Source organism: Scyliorhinus torazame, chromosome 18 (assembly GCF_047496885.1).
Source record: "Scyliorhinus torazame isolate Kashiwa2021f chromosome 18, sScyTor2.1, whole genome shotgun sequence".
NCBI lineage: Eukaryota > Metazoa > Chordata > Chondrichthyes > Carcharhiniformes > Scyliorhinidae > Scyliorhinus > Scyliorhinus torazame.
The window spans coordinates 88,541,689-88,558,115 of NC_092724.1; the positions used below are offsets into that span (position 1 = coordinate 88,541,689).

At 49.1% G+C, this 16,427-nt stretch overlaps 1 protein-coding gene across 2 annotated transcripts in view; it reads left to right on the forward strand.

The window, feature by feature from the left end:
* Nucleotides 1-15,489, forward strand: part of LOC140395355 (phosphatidylinositol 4,5-bisphosphate 3-kinase catalytic subunit gamma isoform-like) — an 88,878-nt gene extending 73,389 nt beyond the window's left edge. For both annotated transcript variants that reach the window (XM_072483001.1, XM_072483002.1), the window contains exons 10-11: nt 7,855-8,012; nt 12,639-15,489. In XM_072483001.1, the coding sequence (XP_072339102.1) occupies nt 7,855-8,012; nt 12,639-12,920 (440 nt within the window). In that variant the 3' untranslated portion in view covers nt 12,921-15,489. The remainder of the gene's footprint in view (nt 1-7,854; nt 8,013-12,638) is intronic.
* The last annotated feature ends 938 nt before the right edge of the window (nt 15,490-16,427 follow it).

Here is a 16,427-nt window from a genome sequence, read left to right on the forward strand (position 1 = left end):
ACCCGGTCGAACGCCTTCTCCTCATCCATGGCCACAACTACCTCAACTTTCCTGCTCTCCGGGGGCATCATAATCACGTTGAGCAGCCTTCTTATATTGGCCACTAACTGCCTACCCTTGACAAATCCGGTTTGGTCCTCCATAATCACCTCCGGCACACAATCTTCAATCCTGGAGTCAAAACTTTGGCCAGCAGCCTAGCGTCCACATTAAGCAGTGAGATCGGCCTATAGGACCCACACAGCTCCGGGTTCTTGTCCCGCTTCAATATTAACAAAATGGTGGCCTGTGACATCGTCGGGGGCAGCACCCCTCTGTCCCTCACCTCGTTAAAAACCTTGACCAGCAACAGACCTCATATCCCCGAGAATTTCTTGTAGAATTCCACCGGGAACCCGTCCGGTCCCGGGGCTTTTCCCGACTGCATTGCCTTCAAGCCCTCAGATATTTCTTCGGCCCTGATCGGAGCCCCCAACCCATCCACCAGCTCCCTGCCCACCATTGGGAAAGTCAGCCCATCCAAATAGCGTCTCATCTCCTCAGGCCCCGTGGGGGGTTCCGAGCGATAGGGTCCGGTGCAAAAATCCCTGAACGCCCTGTTTAGCCCAGCCGAATCCCCTACCAGGTTCCCATCCCCATCAACCACCTTATCTATTCCCCTGGCCGTCTCCCTCTTCCTAAGCTGCTGTGCCAACATTCTGCTGGCCTTCTCCCCATATTCATGAAAAGTCCCCCTCGCCTTTCTAAGCTGCTCCACTGCCTTGCCCGTGGACAGCACCCCGAACTCAGCCTGCAGCCTCCGACGTTCCCTTAACAGTTCCACCCCCGAGGTCACCGCATACCTCCTATCTATCTGTAGAATCTCCTTAATCGACTTCCGGTAGTGCCCTTGAGGAAGCAGGTCGCAGGTCGGATCGCTCCCGCCCGCGATGGGCAAACGGACTTTTTCCAACGGACTTTTTCGGAACCTGGCGACCTGAATCGGTGGAGGGAACGATAGGGAAGAGGCTTTCCCCCCTGGGGTATGGACAGCTGGACCAGAAGTGGTCGAGTGGAGCGGCAAGGATCGAAGCGGGAGCAGTGGGGACCCCAGACCGGGCGGCGAAGCATGGCGGACGGCAGGGACCAGGGAGCGGAGGCTCACTGGCCGAGGGAGCAACAGATGGAGTTCTTCAGGAATTGCTTCGCTGAACTGAAGAGGGGCACGCTGGACCCGATGAGAGCAGTAATGGACCGAATGGTCGAGACACAGGCGGTCCAAGAGAAGGCGCTCAGGGAGGTCGAGGTGAAGCTCTCCAGCCAGGCGGACACGGTAACGGAGCTGGAGCACGAGGTGGAGGAGCTGAACGCCTGCCAGAGGAGGATGCAGGAGCAGCTTGAAGAGCTGGGGAACAGAGCCAGGAGGCAGAATTTGAGGGTCGTTGGCCTCCCCGAGGGCTGCGAGGGATCGGATGTGGGTGCATACGTGAAAGGTATGCTCGAGGCGCTGATGGTACCGGAGGCCTTCCCTCGACCCCTGGAGTTGGATGGGGTGCATAGAGCCCCCGCAAGACAGCCCAGGACGGACGACCAACCGAGGGCCTTGGTGGTCCGCTTTCACCGGCTTGCTGACAGGGAACGTGTGCTACGATGGGCCAAGGCGGAGAGGAGCAGCAGATGGGAGAACTGCGAGGTGCGCATTTACCAGGACTTGGGAATGGAGCTGGCCAAGAGGCGTGCAGGATTCATCAAGGTAAAGGCAGCCCTCTACAAAAAGGAGGTGAGATTTGGAATGCTGTATCCTTCGAAGCTTTGGGTAACGTTTGAGGAACTCCACTACTACTTTGAGACTCCAGAACAGGTTTGGACTTTCATTAAAGATAAGAAACTGGACTTGAACTAATGGGCACTTAGTTTTTTCAGTGCTCTACAGTGGCGGCGGTCTGTTAACCTAACTTGCTCTGACTAGGAGTGGACTTTTATTAAAAGAAGAAGTTGGACTTGAACTAACGGACTCTGGGCTCTCAGAGCTTTTGTGTGGCGGAGGTCTGTTAAATTATCCTGTACTGTAATGTTTTATCCAAGATTGTTTTCAGCCGGGACAGAGAGCGGGGGCTGGAGGGTGCATTGTGTAGGGTGTTTTTGGGAGCTTGCAACGAGGGGTGGGGGGGCCCTGCACTTGGTACCTTTGGCAGGAGATCGGGGCCTCTGATAGGGGGGTGGGCGATGAGCTGGTTAAGGGACTTGAAAGGGCACGATGAGATACAATCAGGTTAATGGGTCCTTGGTGTGTGGGGGAGGGCAGGAGGAGGGGCGGGCTAGTGCCAAGTGGTGGGTTGACCTGGCAGGTCAGGTCTCGGGGGGCAGGGGAGGACGCGGGGGGGGGGGGGGGGGTGGGTGTTAGAGCCACGTTAGTTTAGTTGAACACGTGTGGCAAACAAGCTGACAGGGGAAGTGCCTTATTAACATGTTAATTTTTTCCCACTGTTCGTTTTCACTATGTTAAGGCTCTTTGCATATGGCCTTTTTTCTCTCTGTAAATGTTACAAATTTGTTTTAAATAAAAAATCTCAACAAAAAAAAAAAGAATCTCCTTAATCAGTCGGTCCGTCTCTGCTCGATCCGTCCTGTCCCTATGAGCTCGGATTGAGATCAGCTCCCTTCTCACCACTGCCTTCAACGCCACCCAGACCACCACTGTTGAGACTTCCCCCGTGTCGTTGACCTGCAGGTAGTTCGGCATGCACTTCCTTACTCTCTCGCACACCGCCTCGTCTGCCAGCAAGCCCACGTCCAATCGCCATTGCAGGCGCTGGAAGGTCTCCTTACTAACCTGCAGTTCCTCCCAATGTGGTGCATGATCCAAAATAGTGATGGCCGAATGGGCGGGGGGTGGCAGGGAACAATAGGTGGGAGACTCCAATAGGTGGGAGACCTCTTGGCGCCGGAGGCGAGGGTCACCAGGCTAGCTGGGTGAGCTAGTCTACAGAAGCACAGTGGGGGGTGTGTATAGTTTCAATATAGGGCAGGGGTTAGGTTACAAGGTGGTGTTGCTGGGGGGTGGGGGGGGGGGGGGGGGGTGGGGGGGGGGGGGGAGGGTGAGGGGGGGAGTTACTCTGCTGACGAGGGAGGGACTTAGATTTTGGGTCAGAGAAGAGGTCGGGGCTGGGGGCTGCCTGTAGGAGGGCCGATGGAGGCGCGGCACATGGGTTGACCCCCCCCATCTGCTCCATGAACCCTATCAGCTCCTTTGCCATTGCTGGCACCCTCCCCGTTTTCGAGCACGACCGGTCCAGGCCGGGGTCGATGACCGTGTTAAAATCCCCTCCCATCACCAGTGTATGCGAGTCCAAATCCGGTATCTTCCCCAGTATCCTCTTTATGGATTCAACATCGTCCCAGTTCGGCGCATACACGTTGACCAAGACTACCTTCTTTCCCTCCAGCTTACCGCTCACCATGACATAACGGCCCCCCCCCCCCGTCCGAGACTATACTACCCACCTGGAATTGCACCCACTTATGAATTAAAATTGGCACCCCTCTCGTCTTGGTGTCCAGCCCCGAATGGAAGACCTGACTGACCCAGCCCTTCCTCAGCCTAACTTGATCCGCTACTTTCAGGTGTGATTCCTGCAACATCACCAAGTCCGCCTTCAGAGCCCTCAGGTGCGCGAACACACGAGCCCTCTTGACAGGCCCATTCAACCCTCTAACATTCCAGGTGATCAGCCTGGTTCGGGGGCACCGCGCCCCCCCCCCCCCTGCCGATCAGCCATCTCCCGCCCCCAGCCCATGCGCCGCGCCTCCATCAGCCCACCCCCAGGCAGCCCCCACCCCCGACCTCCTCTCTGTCCCAAAACCTAAGTCCCTCCCTCGTCAGCAGAGTAACTCTTCTGCCCCCCCCCCCCCCCACCCCCAGCAACACCACCTTGTAACCTAATCCCTGCCCTATATTGAACCTCTACAACCCCCCCCCTGTGCTTCCATAGACTAGCTTACCCAGCTAGCCTGGTGACCCTCGCCTCTGGCACCAAGAAGTCTCCCACCTATTGTTCCCTGCTTCCCTCCACCCCCCCCCCCCATCGAAACCACGTCCCTCATCAAACCGAGACCGAGCAATCTCCCAATTACCATAGAAGACAACCCAAAAACAGACAGAAACCCCCACAAAGAACCCCCCCAATAGTGCAAATCAAAGTAATAAAAAGTAAAAAGCCCCCACCAACCACCCCCACCAAAACACCGAAAACCCAAAAAAGACCAAATAACTTTTACACCCCCATCTTCGCCCAAGCTTAAAAAGCAGAAGAAAGATAACAATCAAAACATATATACATCGCTCAAAAAGAAGAAATACTGCCACTTAAGTCTAAAAAGTTCTCAGCTCTGTGCCAGTCCCCCCTTCTTGGCAAAGTCCATCGCATCTTCGGGTGACTCAAAATAATGGTGCTGGTCCTCATGTGTGACCCAAAGGCGCGCCGGGTAGAGGAGCCCAAATTTCACCTTCTTCTTAAACAGGATCTCCTTCACTTGCCTGAAGCCTGCCCTCCTTCTGGCCACCTCCACACTCAGGTCCTGATAAACACGCAATATGCTATTGTCCCACTTGCAGCTCCGCGTACGCTTGGCCCACTGGAGAACACACTCCTTTTCCAAAAGTCTGTGGAACCGAACTACCATTGCCCTTGGGGGGGGCCAGCCGTGGCTTCCTCGCCATCGCCCTGTTCGCTCTGCCCACCTCCAACGGTCGAGGAAAAGCCCCCTCCCCCAGAAGCTTCTGGAACATATTCGACACAAACGCACCTGCATCAGCCCCTCAGTCCCTTCAGGGAGACCGACAATTCTTAAGTTCTGCCGGCGAGCTCTGTTCTCCAGATCTTCCGCCTTTTCCAGCAGCCTCTTTTGCTGATCCTTCAGCACCCCCACCTCCAGCTTGACCACCGCTTGGTGCTCCTCCTGGTCCGCCAGCGCTTTCTCCAACTTCTGAATCATCCGATCCTGGGCATCCAGCCTGCGTTCCAGCCGATCGATCGACTCCTTTATCGGGTCGAGACAGTCTCGTTTCTGTCTGGCGAAGCCCTCCTTGATGACCTGCATCAGCTCCTCCATCGATGGCTGGGCCGTCGCAGCAGGGGTCCGAACATCAGCCATGTTGTCTTCAGCGGCCACCTCTACCCAGCCCTTGCTTATCTTTCTATTTCTTCCTTTTCGGTCCTTGGGGTTCTCCATTTCATGCACCACTCTGTGGATCCAGTGCCTAAATGTATGCACCTTCAAAGCCAAAACTCAAAACCACGAAAAAGTTGTGGAAAAAGGTCCAAAAGTTCGGCCAGAGCGGGAGCCACCAAGTGTGCGACTTACTCCCTCATAGCCGCCACCGGAAGTGCATCTATCTCTGTCTTAAAGTGAATTGGCCTCCACAGCCTTCTGCGGTGAAGAGTTCCACAGATTCACCATCCTGTGGCTGAAGAAATTCCTCCTCATCTTTGTTTTAAAGGATTGCCCCTTTAGTCTGAGATGGTGTCCGATGGTTCTTGTTTTTCCTACAAGTGGAAACAACCTCTCCACGTCCACTCTATTCAGGCCACGCAGTATCTTGTAAGTTTCAATACGATCCCCTCTCATCCTTCTAAACTCCAACGAGTACAGACCCAGAGTCCTCAAACGTTCCTCATATGACAAGTTCTTCATTCCAGGGATCATTCTTGTGAACCTCCTCTGGACCCTTTCCAAGGGCCAGCTCATCCTTCCTTAGATACGGGCCCAAAACTGCTCATAATACTCCAAATAGGGTCTGACAAGAGCTTTATACAGCCTCAGAAGTACATCCCTGGTCTTGTATTCTAGCCCTCTTGACATGAATGCGAACAATGCATTTGCCTTCTGAACTGCCGACTGAACCTACACATTAACCTTAAGAGAATCGTGAACTAGGATCCCCAAGTCCCTTTGTGCTTCTGCTTTCCGAAGCATTTCCCCGTTTAGAAAATAGTCTCTGCCAAAATTTCTCCTTCCAAAGTGCATAACCTCACACTTTTCCACATTGTATTTCATTTGCCACTTCATTGCCCACTCTCCTAGCTTGTCCAAGTCCTTCTGCAGCCCCCTTGCTTCCTCAATACTACCTGTCCCTCTACAGGTCTTTGTATCATCTGCAAACTTAGCAACAGTGCCTTCAGTTCCTTCTTCCAGATCATTGATGTATATTGTGAAAAGTTGTGGTCCCAGCACAGACCCCTGAGGCACACCACGAGTGATCACTGGCTGCCATCCTGAAAAAGACCCCTTTATCCCCACTCTCTGCTTTCTGTCAGTCAGCCAATCCTCTATCCATGCCAGGATCTTGCCCTGACCACCATGAGCTCTTAACTTATTTAACAGTCTCCTATGCGGCACCTTGCCAAAGGCCTTCTGGAAATCTAAATAAATCACGTCCACTGGTTCTCCTTTGTCTAACTTCCATGTTACCTCCTCGAAGGACTCGAACAGATTTGTCAGACCCAACCTCCCTTTGACTCAGTGCTGACTCAGTCCTATTTTACCATGCACTTCCAAGTGCTTCGCGATCTCATCTTTAATAACAGACTCTAAAATCTTACCAATGACCGAAGTCAGGCTAACCGACCTATCATTTCCCGTCTTCTGCCTCCCTCCCTTCTTAAACAGTGGTGTTACATTAGCCACCTTCCAGTCTCTGGGATCCTTCCTGCCTCGAGTGATTTCTGAAAGATCATCACTAATGCCTCCACAATTTCCTCAGCTATCTCTTTTAGGACCCGGGGGTGTCATCCATCAGGTCCACTAGCACAGTATATTGCAGCATAAAAATAGCAAAAGGGATAGAAAGCCAAACAATCCTGTAGATCAACTCCACTTACCACATGACTCATCTTTCTCTCTCCAGATGTACACTTGAGTTTCTGTCCCTTGGTTCCTTTAGCACTCTCCACTTCCAATGTGATTCCCAAATCTTATTACCTTTGGGTCAATAAGCTTGTCCTAACCTTTTGTAACTTAACAAAATAGAAGCAAAATACTGCGGATGTTGGAAATCTGAAAGAAAAGCAGAAAATGTTGTGAGAAATTCAGCAGGTCTGGCAGCACCTTAACAATTAGAGTCTGCCTGACTTTACTTCAGAGTCAAACTCCTGTTTCTCTCTCCACAGCTGCTGCCAGACCTGCTGAGCTTATCCAGCATATTCTGCTTTTACCTTGTAATTTACTTCTTGTAATCCTTCGGATTAGGCTAAACATTTGACAGTGCAGCTTTGGTTTTCATACAATCATACGGTGCTGAAGGAAGCCATTTGTTCCCCTGTAGCTGTGTTGGCTCTTTGAAAGAGCTTTCCCACGGCCAGAATGCTCTGGCTGTTTGCTGGTGGCGAGATTCTCTGGCCCGGCCAGCAGCGGACCCCCACCCGTGGGTTTCCCAGCAGCATGGAGTGTCTTCAAGTAGCAATCCCATTGACAAGCGCGGGAGTAGATTATCCCGCTGCTTGTGGATAGCGTGCCAAATTCTCCATCCTTGCTAGCAGCAGTAGCGGGGCAGATTTGGAAAGAAGAATCCCGGCTCATATTCTTCCCCTCAGCTCTATAAATTTTATCTTGATAAGTATTTATCCAATTTCCGTTTGAAAATTATGATTGGATCGACCATCAATGCATTACAGAACCTACCAGCTGCATAAAAAAAGTTCTCATCACCTTCAGGTTCTTTGCTAATTATCTTAAATCAGTGTCATTTAGTTACTGATCTTCTTGCTGGTTAGTTTGCTCTGAGACTCATTAACAATCATGGGAGAATTGTGAAAAGAACACTTATGTTGGTAATAATAAAAATAAATTGACAAGTTTCTGCTTTATTCCATTCAGGAAATCTTTTCCATATTGATTTTGGTCATATCCTTGGAAACTATAAAAGCTTCCTGGGGATCAATAAGGAGAGAGTCCCCTTTGTTCTGACTCCTGACTTTCTCTTTGTGATGGGCACATCTGGCAAGAAGACAAGCCGACACTTCCAGAAGTTTCAGGTGCGTGAATCGAATGCTGTCTCACCTGCCATATCGCGCAGTGACTCCAGGTACACCTTCCTTCCATCATAAGATCAGAAGTGGGGATGTTCACTGATGATTGCACAAATGTTCAGCACCATTCGCAACCCCGCAGATACTGAAGCAGTCCATGCCCAAATGCAGAAAGTCCTGGACAACATCCAGACTTGGGCTGACAAGTGGCAAGTAACATTTGTGCCACACATGTGCCACGCAATGACCATCTCCAACAAGAGATGGGCAGCACGGTAGCATTGTGGATAGCACAAATGCTTCACAGCTCCAGGGTCCCAGGTTCGATTCCGGCTTGGGTCACTGTCTGTGCGGAGTCTGCACATCCTCCCCGTGTGTGCGTGGGTTTCCTCCGGGTGCTCCGGTTTCCTCCCACAGTCCAAAGATGTGCAGGTTAGGTGGATTGGCCATGCTAAATTGCCCATAGTGTCCAAAAATTGCCCTTAGTGTTGGGTGGGGTTACTGGGTTACTGGGTTATGGGGTTAGGGTGGAGGTGTTGACCTTGGGTAGGGTGCTCTTTCCAAGAGCCGGTGCAGACTCGATGGGCCGAATGGCCTCCTTCTGCACTGTAAATTCTATGATTCTATGAAGAGAGAATTTAACCATCACCCCATAACATTCAATTGCATTACCATTGCTGAATCCCGGACTATCAACATCCTGGGGGTTACCAATGACCAGAAACTGAACTGGACTAGCCATATAAATACTGTGGCTATAAGGGCAGGTCAGAGGTTAGGAAACCTGTGGCTGGTGCAGTGGATAGCACTGCTGCCTCACGGCGCCGAGGTTCCAGGTTCGATCCCGGCTCTGGGTCACTGCCTGTGTGGAGTTTGCACCTTCTCCCCGTGTTTGCGTGGGTTTCGCCCCCACAACCCAAAGATGTGCAGGGTAGGTGGATTGGCCACGCTAAATTGCCCCTTAATTGGAAAAAATGAATTGGACACTCAAAATGTATTTTAAAAAAGGAAACCTGTGGCTAGTTACTCATCTCCTGACTATCCAAAGTCTGTCCACTATCTACAAGGCACAAGTCATGAGTGTGATGAATACTCTCCACTTACCTGGATGAGTGAGGCTCCAACAACACTCAAGAAGCTCAACACCATCCAGTCCAGAGTAGCCCGCTTGACTGGCATCCCTTCTACAAACATTCACTCCCTTCTACAAACATTCACTCCCTCCAACACCGACGAACAGTGGCAGCTGTGTGTACCACCTACAAGGTGCACTGCAGGAACTTATAAAGGTTCGTTAAACGGCCTCTTCCAAACCCACAACCACTACCACCTAGAAGGACAAGAGCAGCAGGTTCATGGAACACCACCGCCTGGAAGTTTCCCTCCAAGCCACTCACCATCCTGACTTGGAAATATATCGCCGTTCCTCACTGTCACTGGGTCAAAATCCTGGAACACCCGTCCTTAAAGCGCTGTGGGTGTACCTACACTACAGGGCAACTAGGCGCTTTTAATAATAATAATCTTCATTGTCACAAGTAGGCTTACATTAACACTGCAATGAAGTTACTGTGAAAAGCCCCTAATCGCCACATTCCGGCACCTGTTCGGGTACATTGGGGGAGAATCCAGAATGCCCAATTCACCTAACAGCACGTCTTTCGGGACTTGTGGGAGGAAACCGGAGCACCCGGAGGAAACCTACGCAGACATGGGGAGAACGTGCAGACTCTGCACAGACAGTGACCCAAGCTGGGAATCAAACCTGGGACCCTGGAGCTGTGAAGCAACAGTGCTACACATTGTGCTACTGTGCTGCTTTTCACAGTAACTTCATTGAGTGTTAATGTAAGCTTGCTTGTGACAATAAAGATAATTATCATTTTAAATAGTGCAACGAGACCTGGGTGTCGTAGGTACAGAAGGCGGTGAGGAAAGCTAATGGCATGCTGGCCTTCACGTACAGGACTAGGAGTCGCAGCCTAAGAATAAGGGGTAAGCCATTCAGGACTGAGATGAGGAAGAACCTCTTCTCCCAGAGAGTTGTGACCTTGTGGAATTCTCGACCACAGAAAGCCATTGGGGCCGGTTCATTGGATACATTCAAGAGGGAGCTGGATGTGACCTTTGCGGCTAAAGGGATCAAGGTGTTTGGAGAGAAAGCAGGAGTGGGACATTGAATTTGCCTGACCAGCCATGGTCATATTGAATGGCGGTATAGGCTCGAAGGACCGAATGGCCTACTCCTGCACCTATTTTTTATATTTCTATCCTTGTAACCCCACCAAATCTGCACATCTTTGGACACTAAGGGCAATTTAGCATGACCAATCCACTTAACCTGCACATCTTTCGACTGTGGGTGGAAACCGAGCACACAGAGGAAACCCACGTGGACATGGGGAGAAAGTGCAAACTCCACATAGACAGTCACCCAAGGCCAGAATTGAACCCAGGTCCCTGCCGCTGTGAGGCAGCAGTGTTAACCACTGTGCCACCGTCCCACCACAATGAATTACCAATGGGAGTGGCTCACTCAGACCTTTGAACTCGCTCGCCATTCAACTTCACATTCCCACCTACCCCTGATGGCGTTGCACCCTTTGTTTATCACTAATCTATTTTTTAAAATACATTCTTGGATGCGAGTGTCGCTGCCCAAGGCAGAATTTATTGCACATCCTTAATTGCTCTTGAGAAGGTGGTGGTGAGCTGCATTCTCAAACCGCAACAGTCCCTGATGTGTAGGTACACGTACTGTGCTGTTAGGGAGGGAATTCCAGGCTTTTGACTCAACAACAGTGAAGGAACGGCCAATATATTTCCAAGTCCAGATGGTGAGTGACTTTGAGATGGTGGTGTTTCCTTTGTCCTTCGAGATGGTAGTGGTTGTGGGTTTGGAAGATGCTGTCTGAGGTGTCATGGTGAGTTCCTGCAGTGCATCTTGTAGACGGTACACATGGCTGCCAATGTGCGACGATGGTGGAGGGAGTGAATGTTTGTAGAAGCAGTGCTAATCAAGTGGGCTGCTTTGTCCTGGATTGGGTTGAGTTTCTTGAGTGTTTTTGGAGCTGCAACTCATTTAGGCAGGTGGAGAGTATTCCATCACACCCCTGACTTGTGCCTTGTAGATGGTGGGCAGGCTTTGGGGGCGACAGGAAGTGAGTTACTCGCCACAGGATTCCGAACCTCTGACCTGCTTTGTAGCCATTGTATTGGTATGGCCAGTCCAGTTCAGTTTGTGGTCAATGGTAACCCCCAGGATGTTAATAATAGGGGATTCAGTGATGGTAATACCATAGAATATTAAGGGGAGATGGTTAGAGTCTCCCTTGTTGGCTATGGTCACTGCCTGGCACTTGTGTGGCACAAATGTTACTTGCCACTTGTCAGCCCAGGTCTGGATATTGTCCAGGTCTTGCAGTATTTGGACATGGACTGCTTCAGTATCTCAAAAGTCATTGTGTATTGTGTAATCATCAGTAAACATCCCCACTTTCAGACCTTATGATGAAAGCAAGATTATTGATGAAGCAAAAGATGCTTGGGTCAGGAGACCCTGCCTTAAAAAAACAGAATCTGCTTCCGTTGCCTTTTGAGGAGAGTACCAAAGATCCAAAACCCTTCTGAGAAAAGATTTCTCCTAATCTCTGTCTTAAATGGGTCACGTCACCACTTAACCAGTGACTCTCTAGTCTAGATTCTCCCAAAGAGGAAATATCCTCTCCACATCCACCTTATCAAGACCCATCTGGATCCTATATGTGTGAGGTGTCCTAACATAAAAAGCAGTTTGAAAAATTGGCAAAAAGCTAGTTTCCAGTCTCTGTTCCTGGGTGAGCTGCTACTCTTAGTACAGGACTTTGATTCTATTTTGTTTTGTTTTGCTATACTGCTTTATCAATAAGTAGTCTTACAACACCAGGTTAAAGTCCAACAGATTTGTTTTGAATCACTAGCTTTCGGAGCGCTGCTCCTTCCACAGGTGAATGAAGAGGTAGGTTCCAGAAACATGTATGTAGACAAAGCCAAAGATGCAAGACTTTGTTTATATATATGTTTCTGGAACCCACCTCTTCATTCACCTGAGGAAGGAGCAGTGCTCTGAAAGCTCGTGATTCAAAACAAACCTGTTGGACTTTAACCTGATGTTGTAAGACTACTTATTGATAAAGCAGTATAGCAGTATACTTACTGTGCTCACCCCAGTCCACTGCCGGCTTCTCCACATCACGGCTTTATCATACTCATTGGTGACAAACATTGAGGGCACAATATGTGTGGGACCGAATGGATGAACCCAAATTCATTACTTGTCAGCTTCTACATTTTGGCACAAAATGTCAGGCCCACTAAACAGTATGGGCAAAATCAAACTCCACACCCAAATTGGGGTAAATCTCATGAGAGGCCTCTCGTGAGATTTACCTGGCTCGTTGACGCCTTGCGAGATCTAACATGACCTTGCGAGACGTTGCAATCTGGATCCCGCCCCCATGCTACATGGAGACCCTGTCTGCTACATTATGCAGTGTCTGACTGAGTGTATTTTCTCTTTAATGCAGCTTGAACAAAAGAAAATAGATACAATATTTCATTTCCAAAACATTTATATTTTGTTTCCTCCCACAGGATATCTGTGTCAAGGCCTATCTTGCACTCCGGCACCACACCAACCTACTGATTATACTCTTCTCCATGATGGTAATGACAGGGATGCCACAACTAACCAGCAAAGAAGATATTGAATATATTCGCGAGACACTGACGGTCGGCAAGAATGAAGAGGAGGCCAAGAAGCACTTTCTGGACCAGATCGAGATCTGCCGGGACAAGGGATGGACCGTCCAGTTCAACTGGTTCCTCCACCTTGTGCTTGGGATAAAACAGGGAGTTGAGAAACACTCTGCATAGCTGCAAAAAACGCAAAGCGGAGGGAGAATGACACGTGCGGCTTATGTCCTCAAACTAGGAACGGCACCTCTCTCCCAATGTAGCCTTATCCCAGTGCAGTTTGTTTGGTCAAGACTTTGGCCAGCACTTAGCTTTTCAGTTTTGAGTCTCAACCAAGCTTGAAATACATTTCCGCATTCCCCCAAAAAACAGCAACGGAACTGACCCACAATATAGCTCAAAAAAATCTGAATCATCCTCTCCTCTCTCAACAACAAGCAAAAGTAAGGCTGCCCTGCACCCAAAGGGACTGTTCAATTGCTGGGCCCCTGCGGTGATTTTGACACAAACAGACTTGGAATTTTGCAGCGTGTGAAAGACAGGATGAAAATCTGTCAAAGACTGCAAGCTGCTATTGTTGGCGCAGATGCTGGGAGCTCTCCATTGATTTCCACAAAGAATCATCAATTTCAATAACTCAGACATGGCTCAAAATTCAATTAGCTTCCGATTCCCACCAGCCGATGAACATTTAAAATGCTTGCTGCCCCTTTCCTCCAACCCCTGTTTCTCACTAAGTCTGTGATCACCATGGAAACCCCATTGCTTTGAATGGCACCTGACGTGCCAATTGCCCAACTTCTACTGAAAGCATCTTTTACATTTGGTGCACTGGGCACGACTCTCTTGCAGCTGCTGGACACCCATTTTTATTGAGTCTTTGTGGCTCTGGTGAATAACCCACCAGTTTAACTTTGGAGGTGTTGCCAGCTTCCAAGTCGCACATTGGCACTTTGCATCCTCACTAAATCCAACATAATGACAAATGCGCAGATCTCCCTGTGCCTCCATTCACTTCTCCAAACCTGAGCCTATTCAGCCCATTAGTGAATAATCCCCTCATACTCAAACCCGCCCTGCTCACTGCCCAGCTATGTTTAATACTCCTAATGCCCGAATTAGTTACCTGATCGATCATTCTGTGCTGTTGTCACACAATCCACTCTCTAGAACTACTTTAGGATTTCTCCTGCTTCACTGACTTTACTCGTTATTTTATATAAATATTTTAATTCTCCTTTTTCACATTTTCTCCCAAATTTACACCCACCAACAATAAACAATAAGCAATACCGAATGCAACGTCAATCCCCATATCAACAACAACAATTCCATCCTCTCACCAAACCCCCAAACAGCAGCCTGCATGTTAACATAAACAAATAACAAAAAGGAATCAGGAATCACCCATAGTCTCCATTAACACATACAGTTCCCCCTCCCCGCAACCCTCCCAACCCCCATCCCCCCTAATGTTCAATGTGATCCAATTCTTGAAAGTGCATAATGAATAACGCTCATGAATTGTAGAATCCCTCCATCCTTCCCCGCAGTTCAAACTTAACCTTGTCAAGGGTTAAGAATTCCAGCAGCTCTTCCCGTCACACCAGGGCACAGGGTAGAGAGGTTGATCTCCATCCCAACAGGATCCGCCTTTGGCCGATCAATGAGGCGCAGGCTACAACATCTGCCTTCGCACCCATTACCAAACCTGGCTGGTCCGACACCCCAAACCTGGCTGGTCCGACACCCTGAATATGGCCTCCTGAGGGCCCAGGTCCAGTTATATTTGCACCACTTTAGAGATTCACTGACTTTACTCTGATGGAGGTTCACGTAGATACAAAGTTTCCAAAGTTACACCTGAAGGTGGGAAAATCCAGCTGGTTAATTCTAACAATCATTTGTAAAATTGTTGAGAAGAATATGAACAATAATTTGAAGGTATTAAATAGAGAGGAAAGGTATTACATGGATATGATTTGATAGAGGTGTTTAAAATTATGGAAGAGATAAGGCCCAGCAGTGCTGTCAATCCCTCTAGGATTGTCCTGAGGTCTTCAGGAATTGAGCATTAATCTCCAAGACTCTCTCGGGAGCCACTGAGCAGAAAAATCACAGGGGCATTACTCCTTTTTTTCATCTTCTCCACCTAGCTACAGGCAGCTGCCATATACGTTACTTAAATATACTTTAAAATGTTTACCACAGTGGAAAATTCCATCAACAATTGAGGGCCTTGTTTGTTTTGGATCAGGTAGCAAGATAACTTGTTTGATCCTGTCACAAAGCCTCATTCTGTAGTGAAATGCAATTGTTTCTTTTATTCATTCATGGGATGTGGGCATCGCCAATGGTTTCATGGCCATCATTTTTTAATTCCAGAATTTTTTCTTTATTGTTTTCGAACCCGGGTAAACAGAGCATGACTCTAGGTCACTAGTCCAGTGACATTACCACTACAGCATTGACATAGACATAGACATAGAACATACAGTGCAGAAGGAGACCATTCGGTCCATCGAGTCTGCACCGACCCCGATAAGCCCTCACATAAGCTTCCCCTAGAAGCATTTCTAGCGAGACTCTTTAAGAAATCAAAGAGAAACGCTGTTCTCACTTGTTTGAATCTAACATAAAAGCAACTTTCTTGAATCAAACTGCCAAACGATATATATTGGATTTCTTTGTACCAATAAATGACATTATGTGAACAATGAAATCTATTACATTGAACAGTGCTGCACAATCTGCTGGGGTCTTTTCTTACTTCCCTGTGGTTGCAATGCACTTGCCACTCTTTGATGTGGTTGATGTTTGTAAACATTGGGGTTTCAGCACTTTAGAGTCACTCACCCATGAGTGAATCAAGGCTCCTGCTGTTCTGTGAATGCTATCAATCACAGCCCACTACTGGAAATTAATGAATGGGTTACAGCTACAGAATCTGAGGGGTTTAAACACAGGTAAGAGCTGTTTCCTTTCCAGGAATGGACATGTGGTAATTCCTGGTAAGTATTACAGCATATTTTTTTTCACTGTCCCTGTTTGACTGCCCTCTAGCTTCCAGGGGGGTTTTGTTTTCTGGGGGCGTCTGTGGGGAGTCCCTCTATTTTGGGGTCCCTGGATGGGGATCTCCCTATTACGGGGTCCCAGGATGGTCTCCGTATTAAGAGAGTCTCTGTGGAGGATCTCTCTAGTTAGGAGGTCACGCATTTTAGGGCTTGCAGTGGGTCGGGGGGGGGGCTGTGAAGGAGGGATCTGGAAGAGGAGGAGTGGGCAGGTCGTGCATTATGTGTGTGTGGAGGGTGGCCCTTGATGGACATTGGGGCTAGCTCCCCTAAGTAGTTACTCCCTTGGCCCACCGTGAGGTCCACCACGTCAGGTTCACGTTTGATGAAACCTGTAGTAATCCCCACCCACGTGATTTCCGGCCCAGAGTGTGCCTGGCCTGCTAAATGGATGCAAATAAGCCATTAAGACCCATTTGCATTAATTTACATTCTCCCGCTAGCGCGCGGGGTGGGGGTTATCAGAGCATCACGGTCAGATTGGCGCTCGCCGATACCCAGCGGCGATCCCAATTCTTCAATTCACTGCAGCATTGGGGAGCCCGTACCAGCGGTGGTCAGCGGAAAATCCAGGCCATTATTTTTTCTGGGTATATGTACAATTTTAATATTAAAC